Raw genomic sequence first — 11,031 nt, 5'->3', positions numbered from 1 at the left:
GTTGGGAGGAGTCCCATTCCGATTCTGATTCCAATGTGGAATGAGAATGGTTCAATCTATATAGAACTCAATCCCTACTCTCCTCTATGGATTCAAATTTCTATTCCAATTTCGATTCTGATTCCGATCACGAACCAAACGCATTGGAGGATTTGGCCATTTCGATTCCGATTCCAAGCCATTCCGATTTCGATTCCTATTCCGATTTCGGTTATGAACCAAACACCCCCTTTCTGTATTCAGAGACTCATTGGTTGATAATGGTAATAACAATTACTTCCGCCATAATGGCATCGATTTTCCAGGCAGGACCCTGATAGGGAGGTGTAGTAGTAATGTCTACAAGACCATATATTTCATGTCTTATAATCATGAAATCTATGAGCTTGATATTTGCCATTTTAATATTCGAATAGGACAGTGGTTTCTATGGTGTCTTGATGAAAACAAATTGCATGATTATTCCAATCCCTAGTCGGAGTCTTGTGATCCTCCTGGATCATGTCATGCACATATCTTATATGACTGTATACGATGCATGCTTGTTACACCTCTAAATCTATATGGTTGAGAATATTGCCTTCCATGGTTACCCTGCTTGCCTTGTATCGTTGTCCCTAGTTAGTATATTTACATATATACATTAAGTATTAAATGTATATTTTTAGCACAATTAGCTTATGATAAATATTTGATGAATAGCTTTAGCATGTTTATCCAACTATACATATGATACACGTTTTTAACAGATTTAGCTTTTAATACATACTCGATGCATATCTTTAGCATAAAAAATGATTGATGTGTAGCTCTCCAGAGAAGTATAAATATGAGTTTAGCTTAAGAGAATATATTCATCAAATTATCTGCATATCGTTTTCCCGAGACCGAAGATGGACATTAATTATTTTATTCTCATATCTTTGGCTGCCATGGCTTGTATTGGTGAGAGTGCAAGCGTGCCTGCACTTTATGTATTCGGAGACTCATTGGTTGATAATGGTAATAACAATTACTGGTCTACAGTGTTAAAGGCAAACTACCCCCACAATGGCGTCGATTTCCCAGGGGGGACACCAACAGGGAGGTGGAGTAATGGATACAATACCATAGATTTCTTGGGTATGTTTTACAATCATGAAATCTGTAAGATTGATATTTACTTTTTAATAATTTGAATAGGACAGTGGTTTCCATGGTTTCCTGATGAAAACAAATTGCATGAGTATTCTTATGTTCTTCTATATAAAGATATGAAGGTGATTTAATTGCTTCAGATCTTTTTAGAATTAAGACAGAATTAAATTAACTTATCCAAACCTTAAAATCTTTAATATTGAATGGCAATTTTATTCAGTATTTTTTTTTTTAAATATGTGAACAGCTGCGATGCTAGGATTTAAATCAGCCCCCCCACCATTTCTTTCACCTGTCAAGGATACATCTCAAGGAGCAAATTTTGCCTCCGGGGGTTCTGGAATTCTTGATACTACTGTAAGTCATTCTCCGATCCAATCTCAAAACCACTGAACTCAGCTAATTGTTTATTTTGTGGTATTATATACTCTTCTGCTGCCCTTATGTTTTTTCTTATTGCTTCATAATGTTCCAGGGGCCAACCACTATTCCCCTCAGCACTCAGATTAAATTCTTTCAATCTTTTGCTCAAAACCTCACGCAACAAATGGGAAGTCAACAAGCCTCGCTTCACCTCTCAACGTCTTTATTCCTCATCAGCCCAGGAAGCAATGACATGGCCGCATATTACGCGGGCGCGGCTGGCCCTCCGAATGAAATAACAAAGCAGCGCTACATCAACACTCTTATACAGACGTTGGAGAATCACCTAAGGGTCTTCCGCTCACCGTCTCCCCACTGGTTTTTACGTACATATATATATACAAACACATACACGCATATATAGCTAGCCTAAAATCAGGATGAATTCAAATTTGGTCAGGTCTAAATTCTACAATATGGATCCTATGTCAACGATCCAAGCTATTAGATATGATTTTCTATCTTAAAACTGCTTGCACACAAAAAATCATATAATTTAAAGAACTTTAGCCCATGCATCAAATACTCAAAAATTGGATAGTCTAAATAAAATTAAATTAGATATATTTTTTGATCGCTTGATGTATAGGTTAGGGATCTTCAAATCATATAATTTTTGATGTGTAAGTAGTTTTGAGGTAGTAGATCACATCCAATAATTTGACTTATCGATATAAGATCCATTATCCAGTTTTGATCTTATGAGGTCAAATCTGTTCGATCTTATCTAAATCTGCTCTTTTATATATATATATATATATATATATATATAGAGGTAGATAGATATACGAGTGTAATTATGATAATTTATTTGATATATGACAGAACTTGTACCAGCTTGGAGCTAGAAAATTTTGGATCCAGGGTCTCTATTGCATCGGATGTGCTCCAGTTGCGAGAATCATAAGCCCCTTAAGGGGATGTTTGGAGGACGGGAATGATTTAGCTAAACGGTTTAATACAGCTGTCACACAACTACTGGACCGTCTCAATTCTACTTTAGTGGGGATGAAGTATTCCCATGCAAATGTCTTCAACATGATGTCTGCAGTGCTGGCAAATCCCAATGCATTTGGTAAGCATCTTCAACATTCAATTCTCTATAGATCTAGCTAGATATATATGCAGTAGAATTATTATATGGCATTTAAAGTAAATTCTGTTCTTTTGATGCCATAAGGTTGAAGTCATAATTACAATTCTAGTCATGCTTGAATACCATAATCATCTTATAACTTCTAAAGAGTTTTGCTACGGTGCTTCAAAGGATAGTTTAATTTTTTTATAATAAATTTATTTTTGACCGTCAGATTAAAGATGAATGATTTGAATTTTTTTATCTGCTATCAGTTGGAGCACTAGATGTATATGGCTGGTACGATAAATATTCCAAACATCAAGATTAAATTGAATGTCTATTTTTTTTCTCAAAAGCTTTAGTGAGGTGGTAGAGTTGGAGAAAACCCGAGGAGTCAGGGGAGGTATGCACAGAGGGCAGAGGAGGAGGGGTGGGGCGACGATGTCATTACCATGGGCAAAAGAAGAGGGGGTGAAGCAGAGAATAAGAAAGAAGAGAGTAGGGGGGCTAGGGCTGTGGTGGAGAAGAAGAAAACAGAGAGGGTGGGCCGGGGGGGAGGGTGGTGGCGACATGAGCAGAAGGTGATGTGCTCGCAGGAGTGGGGGGTGGCGGCTTGCAGTGGAGAAGAAGAAAGGAGAGAGGGTGGGGGTGGTGGGAGGAGGGGTAGCAACATGAGCATGGGGGACTCGAGGGGGGGAGAAGAGATGCAGTGGCCTGCGGCGAAGAAGCAGAAAGGAGAGGGGGGCGGCACAAGGAGGAGGTAGTGCGCTCACGAGGAGGCGGGGAGGCACGAGCATGGGGGCCCGGAGGGGGGGTGGTGGTGTCGGAGAGAGAGGAGGAAAGTTGTGGGTTGGTGCATTCATGTGGGAGGCAAGGAGGTGGCTGGGAGGTGGTGGGCGGCAGCAAGGAGAAGCGAAGAAGAAGGTGGAAGATAAAGTATAATAAAATATTATTTTTTTTTAAAATAATAAAATATAGAAAAAAGATAATAGCGTAATATCTAAATTGTCCTTCATAATAAAAAAATATTAATAGAGTACCATAGCAAAACCCAACTTCAAAAACCAAGAACAATATAAACATATAGGACATCGATCAATTGTTATCATAACTACTTGCAGAACTATCTTTAGATATAGATCGTAGGTTCTATAAATACTTTGGCTTCACTATAGTCTGTTCCAAACAAAGCAGCAAACTCATTGTTGTGACTGATGCCTCCGTATCTATTTTAATTTCACCTCTATGTTTATTTTGGATGCTGCTGATAAATTGAATGGTTGAAATTATACGTGAGAGTTGCTTAAGTTGCCCATCTTACTAATGATGCTGAAAAGGAGTTGTAAATAGCATAGATGGAGTGTCCGATCTTTTTTTGTGCCCAAGAAAGTGTTGAATGGTGTTTTATAAAATCTTGGAGCCATCCAACCAATTAGGGATGCAACCAGAGCCAATTAGATCAGTTTCCTTAATGGACTTATCACGTTCCGAAGATGGGGCTATATTTGATTAGCATAATTAAGATGGTACAAGAAGGGTAAGAAAAGGAAAGCACACTCTAGGAATGGGCTGTAAATTAGCAAAATACTGGGTTAGTGCAGCCATCTTCACATACAAAAGCTCAAATGTACACAGAGTTGCCTACGGTAATCTCTTTCCATGGGTTTAGCAGTAAGCTAAGAAGGTTACTATGAGGTCTAAGCCATCTGAGTGGATAAAGCATACCGAGTCATCTCGATTTAGGTAGAATGCTGAGAGCAATTGGAAAAGAATGAGGGCCTATTTGGAAAATTCAATAAAATTGGGTCCAATTTCTTATAGGGATTGGGCCTACTAGCCTGTCCAGCCCAATTTTTTCTATAATCCCATCCTAGTCTTAGTCTAAATTTGAGCTTGATGGACAGTATCATACTAAAAAAAAAAAAAATCTATGGAGGTCTCTTTTTTCTTTCTTTGCTAAGAATGGAGGTCTTTTTCCCTATCCCACAAGATTTGAGCCGTAGGGGGATGGAATTTGTGTGGGCTTTACGTAAAAAGACTATGTAATCCGTGGTTTTATTGGAAATCCAACCCAACCCTAATGGATTTCCCAAACTGGCCCTAAGTTTTTTTACGGTCCTGGCCTATGCAATAGGAACCTAGCAATCAAAATCTCAGTCTCTGTACCCAAAAAAAAAAAAAAAAAAATCAAAATCTCGGTCAAAAAAAATTATGATTTATGGAATTGATTTAAATATTTAATCACTAAGAATGGGTTTGAAATTCTGAAAAATTGATTAGAATATATCAGCTGACATTTTTAGTATTTTTCTCATCTGATAAATGAAAATTCTTCCTGCTAATATGTATTTTAGTTGATGCTCTTCATTGGTCAATGGTAAACACATCAAATAATTCTGAAGATTGACCAAGTAAAATGCTCGAGACCTAAAAGATAAAATATTTTAATCTGTTTTCATTTTTCAACATATCTAAATCTTTGTTTGGTTTTCTGGGTTGGCGCCAGGCATGAAAGAGGTCCGGAGTGCATGCTGTGGAGGTGGAATTAACAATGCGATGCTTCCCTGCACACCAATTGCTATTTTGTGCCCTAACCGCAATGAGTACTTGTTCTGGGACTTTGTTCATCTCACACAGGCCACTTATAATCTGGTGGCATTGCAGTCATTCAATGGCTCACAAAACGTTGCCACACCTATAAATTTGATGCAATTGGCCCAAAATTAACACTTTCTTGGTGTCGAGGCCTTCAAAGCCACGTCCCTTAGTTTGTTTCCAGTGGCATATGTACTAAATAATAGAACTAGGAGTTCGAATGCAAAAAAGAAAAACTTCCTGGTATTCAGATCTTGTTGCTCATCTTAGTGCGAATTATTGACCTGTTGTTGCTCACCGTGTAATGTTAACAGAGAAAATGGACTGGGACTTATAAAACTTTGCTGAATTTACCATTAACAACAGACACTAAGGTCTAGTATTTGGTGGACTAGTACTCGTAGTAATTTCAAATCAAGCATGCAGTCGTAAACTCGTTTACTTGGAGATAGTTATCTACGAGGCCATACATCAAATAGTGAATTTTTTTTTACAAAATAATTAAAGAAATAAGAGGATGTTTAGTTGGAGGGAGTTAGGATATGTAATTAAAATGAAAATTGGTGACTCTCATTCCAATCATTTGGTTGGAAGGAGATCTATTCTGATTCTAATTCTGGGATGGAATGAAAATGGCTCAATTTATCTCAAACTCAATATCTAATCTCCCATAAGGATTTGAATTTCTATTTTAATTCCAATTTTGGTCATGAGCCAAACGTTTTGGAAGATTTGGTCATTCCAATGCCGATTCCAATCCATTCTGATTTCAATTCTGATTGCAAACTAAACACCTTAAGTATTTTGAGAATAGTTTATTTGGTTGCCGACCGACATGAAATTAGGTAACTTGGCCCTGCTTATTTACTTTTACTATTTGTTGGGATAAGTCAATCGACCCCCGACTCTGGTCAACCGACTCCCGACTCCAATTCTGCAATGGCCGACCGACCGAACGCACAATCCCGACTCTACGTCGGTTGAATATGCGACGACTCTTCATCGACCGACAGAACGAATCGCACCGATCTATAGTCGGTGACCAACTAATGTTCGGCTACTGTTGATGAATAGCGAACGATTTGAGCTATCGGCACAACAGAACTACCAGCTGACGGTCAGACATACTACCGACATATGATCGGCTAATCTACTTAACATACCATAACCATCATAAACGGTTACCAGCCGTATATCACGATGCAATTAGTGAGAATTAATGATCCACCATGTGATTATGGTCCGATGATTTAGCACCATAAAATGCGGGACCACATCCGACGGTTATAACAATCTCGTCTATAAAAAGAGGGGTAAGGGAACAGCACTGGTAAGCCACTTCTGACCAAAATTTTGCTGTTTTGAATATTCAAATTGACGGTTCATCAATTCTCTCTCTAACTTAAGCATTGAAAGGTCTCCGTCAGACATAAATCTGATCTGTGCGGATGCTATTTTGCATGTGTTCATTATCGATGATAGGCGATAGGAAGTTGGCCGCAACAAATTGGCACGCCAGGAAGGGGGGTAGGATCATATACAATGGAAAAATTAGAGCCCAGCATTCGACTACAACCGGATCGATGAGGCACTCTTTTCGTCGGGGAGAGGTTCTTCCCCCTCCTCCAATAGCAGAGTCCAGTTTCTCATATCCCGTGGTCACCACGGACGTCCAGATTGCTGCACATGTGCAGTAGATGAACGTCTTGATGGAGGCAGTCAAGAGCCTCCAACAGCAACAAATTCAGCAGCAGCAACAACCATCGATGGAGCAGCCGGTGGCATAGTCGGTGCCGTTCAGGCACAGCCGCCGCCATCTGCGGCGATCACCTTCTCTTTCTCCAGAGCGACCGTCTCAGCTTTCTCGTCGAGACGAGCAATAGTATTCTCGACACTCTCGACGTGCCACTCAGCGCTTGCGGCATTCCCCTCTCCTTCTCACCATGACAGCATTAGAAAGGGGAAGCGGCCGCGAACGCCTTCTGCTTCACCTTTAAGTTTATCAGGAGGATCCACTCTTGGAGTTTTCCAACAATGGCAACTCGACGACTATGAATGCAAGTTCTAGAAAATCAATCGCCGACTCGCTCAGCTTCAAGTGGAAGGTCAGAAGTCTTCTTATGACTACGACTTCCACACCATCCAACTTCTTTCTCAGTACATCTTGGACGAACCAATTTCATCTCGATTCAAGATGCCACAAGTGGAGACATACGACAGCTCCACCGATTCGATCGACCACTTTGAGAGCTACAAGGCTCTCATGACAATTCAGGGGCCAACCGATGCTCTCATGTGCATCTGCTTCCCGACGACTCTTCGAAAAGCTGCTCGAGCTTGAAACTCTGGACTTCGGTCAGAAAGCATCTACTCCTTCGGACAGCTTGAACATTTCTTCGTGGCTCACTTCAGCACCAGTCGAAGGCCACCACGGACTTCTGACAGTCTCTTCTCGATCAAACAGGGATAGACTGAGTCGTTGAGAGATTTCATGGCCCACTTTAATGCGGCCACAATTGAGATCAAGGACCTCAATGAAGATATGGCTATATCGATTATGAAGAGAGGTCTGAGAGGATCTCAATTTACATATTCTTTGGACAAGACTCTCCTCCAGACTTATGCTGAACTTTTGGAGCGTGTATACAAATATATACGCGCAGACGAAGGAGCTTCTAACCGATGCCAAACAGAAGGTAAGGTCAGAAAAAGAAGAAGCAGAAGAAAGAAGCTCTGATCGTATCAAGTCAGCCATCTTTCAATAAGCGAGCTTCGCTTCCAAGATGGAGTCCAAGGTCGAGTTATAGAAGGTATGACTCCTATACTCTTCTCTCTGCTCCTTGTGCGCAGATACTCATGAAAATCGAAGGAGCAGAATATCTACGACACCCTTCACCAATGAGAGCGCCACCAAGGAGCCACGATCGAAAGAAGTACTGTCGGTTTCATCATGATCATGGTTACGATATCGAACAGTGCATCTAACTTAGGGACGAGATAGAGGCTCTGATTCGATGAGGCTACCTCAAAAAGTTCTGGAGAGATCTGTCGACTCAACCTCCTGTCGATCGATGACTTTAGTCGCAAACTGAGGAAGCTATAAATAATCAGCCAACTGCAGGGGTGATCAACATGATCTTTGAACGACTGAATTAAGGGGTGACTTTCGAAGGAGAATCGGTGAAAGGATGATAACTCTATTGTAATAACCTTTTCGTGGAGGATGTTCGAGGAATTCCTCATGATGAGGTTGTTGTTGTTTCGACAATTAGCTAATAAAAGCACAATAGATATTTTATTCTACTCGAATCTCTCTCGAATGCAACTACTCGGTGAATTCAATATATTACGATGCTCACATCCATCAATAAAATAATTTCAGAATCACATCTTTCAATCAACTGCAGAGTTGTAATGAACCGATGGATGGACGGTCAATCGACTATATCCTGATTTTCACTGTAAAAACTAACGTACAGATCGTATCACGACTTTCACTGTAAAAGCTAAAAGATCGACTTATCTCGACATCGACTACATTTCAGCTTTCACTGTAAAAGCCAAAAGATCGACTATCTCGACTTCAACTATACTCCGGCTTTCACTGTAAAAGTCGAACTATCGACCATCTCGATGTAGAACATACTTTGATTCTCCACTGTAAAAATCGACTACAACTATGGCTTTCACTGTAAAAACCACAATACTGACTATGCTTCGGTGTCAAATATATTTCGACTTTCCACTATAAAAATTGATTATGCCGACTTACTCCTAACTAAGCAGAATTGTTGCCCAGCTATGCAACCCAAGAGGAGGGGAGGGGTGAATTGAATTTTTAAAAATTTAAAATTAACTTACAACTATGAGGATTATTTAACAATGAGTAGGATAAATATGGAGAGTGAAATTTATATAAGGTATAGAAGTTGGATGCAAGAATGCAAGAAGATAAAAAAATTTAAAAGGAGAGCAAGTAAGTATAATACAAACAAAAAGATTTATAGTGGTTCGGTGCCAACCTTGCACCTACATCCACTCTCCAAGCTCCTACTTGAGAATTCAAATCCACTAAACCATATTCAAACCAAATACAACATCGGAACCTCTAACTCTAGCTATTCCAAGCTAGAACACTTGTTTCTCGGGTACAAGCCAACCCAATACAACGTCAGAATCTCCGACTCTAGCTATTCCAAGCTAGAACACTTATTTTTCGGATACAAGCCAATCCAATACAATTCAATTCAAGGTTCGGATCAATTTTTTCACATTTTGGAATCCTTTCAAAATAAAAAATTAACTCAAAAATAGAGTATAATAGTTAATCACACAGAAATACAGATGTAGCTCCTTTAATGAGCAAATAAAGCTTTAAATACACTTTACACAATAAGAACGAAGCTCTTCTGACTTTTCTCAAGATGGTTGAAGACTTGAATGAGCTCTTGAGGGGTTGGTGAACTTGAAATAAAAGCTTCTTGAACTTTTAAGAGGGCTCTTGCTTAGGATTGAAATGAATGCTTGAAGAACCTTTTCAAAACTTTGTTGATTCCCTCCTTTAAGTGCCTTTTATAACTTCAAATGATGGTGGAGAGTAATCTGGACTGAAATAGAGCCGTTAGAGTATATTAAATAGGCATTAAATACAGCCAAAACGAGCTAAAAACTAGCGGTTGTAAAATTTTTCCATCGCAGGGGTCGACTCATAGGGTCGACTCATGCTCATGAGTCGACTCTTGGGGTCGACTTCTGTGGCACAAAACAGAAAATGACTGTTTTATAATTTTGGCTACACAGCAGCAGAGGTCGACTCATAGGGTCGACTCATGCACAAGGATCGACTCATGGGGTCGACTCACAGAGTGTGCCAGCCAAAAGATAACGTGCCGTTCAGCCCCTTTTGACATGAGTCGACTCAAATTTATAAACATAATTTTTTTTCAAAATACACATCCAAAAATATTGAAATTGCTCCAATAAATTACAAATCTTATGTTTTTGCTCTTGAGGCTTCCGAATCAGAACTTGATAAAATTACGATTTTGCCTCTGAAATACAATAAATTTTTTTTCAAGCCAAAATCATTAGTAACCCCCTCAAATACTTTGTAATCATCAAAATCAATTCAAGGAGCAACAATCTTCTCCTTTTTGATGATGACAAAATACTTGAGCAAAAGCATATATAAAGCATTGAACATGAATTTAAATTGAGCAAAAGCATATATAAAGCATTGAACATGAATTTTAAATTTATAAAGATGCATCACTTCAATATCATAGCTAATATTTGAAGAAATACATAAACAATTTGAAGATCAATTTGAAATTTCTTATAAGTTTATTTGCTTTGAAAATTAAATAAAAAGAGCTGACGATTTTGGTTCTTTGACACATTTGCTTAATAATTTTGCTTATTCTAATTTCTTTATCAATTTGCTTATTACTTATTTCGATTTTGATTCTTTGCTAATTTCTTATCAATTTTGCTTATTACTAATTTCTTTATTGCTTATTGCTCATTTCTTTATTGCTCATTGCTCAAATTTGATTTTGATTCTTACTCCTCCTTTTTGACAGCATCAATTAAGATTCTCTACTCCTCCTTTAAGGATCTTGAAAGGACAAATTTTTTTTACTCCCCTTTTGGATAGCATCAATTAAGATCTTAAGAGATTTTAGGAAAAAAAAAAAGAAAGATGACAAAAAGGACATATTTTTTTACTCCCCCTTTTTATACCATATTTTACTTCTTTAGCCTCCTTCTTTGATTGCTTATTTCTCTACTCCCCTCAA

General features: G+C 38.7%; 1 protein-coding gene across 1 annotated transcript; it reads left to right on the top strand.

Annotated features, from left to right (window-relative positions):
* The first annotated feature begins 893 nt into the window (after positions 1–893).
* Positions 894–5,365, top strand: LOC140857024 (GDSL esterase/lipase At5g55050-like). Its single transcript, XM_073255229.1, has 5 exons — positions 894–1,122; positions 1,385–1,494; positions 1,613–1,852; positions 2,386–2,635; positions 5,145–5,365. Exons 1-5 carry the CDS (start codon positions 894–896, stop codon positions 5,363–5,365), a joined length of 1,050 nt encoding a protein of 349 aa, XP_073111330.1.
* Positions 5,366–11,031: the final 5,666 nt, after the last annotated feature.

The sequence above is a fragment of the Elaeis guineensis genome, chromosome 4 (assembly GCF_000442705.2).
Source record: "Elaeis guineensis isolate ETL-2024a chromosome 4, EG11, whole genome shotgun sequence".
NCBI classification, from domain to species: domain Eukaryota; kingdom Viridiplantae; phylum Streptophyta; class Magnoliopsida; order Arecales; family Arecaceae; genus Elaeis; species Elaeis guineensis.
This window is presented reverse-complemented; position numbering and strand designations above follow the sequence as displayed.

What these genes read in the sequence shown, in the direction of transcription:
- LOC140857024 (XM_073255229.1), top strand. Translation starts at nt 894, where the DNA reads ATGGACATTAATTATTTTATTCTCATATCTTTGGCTGCCATGGCTTGT. An exon ending in CAATACCATAGATTTCTTGG is followed by an intron (nt 1,123 to 1,384) that starts GTATGTTTTACA and finishes ATATGTGAACAG; the next exon opens with CTGCGATGCTAGGATTTAAA. An exon ending in GGCAAATCCCAATGCATTTG is followed by an intron (nt 2,636 to 5,144) that starts GTAAGCATCTTC and finishes GGTTGGCGCCAG; the next exon opens with GCATGAAAGAGGTCCGGAGT.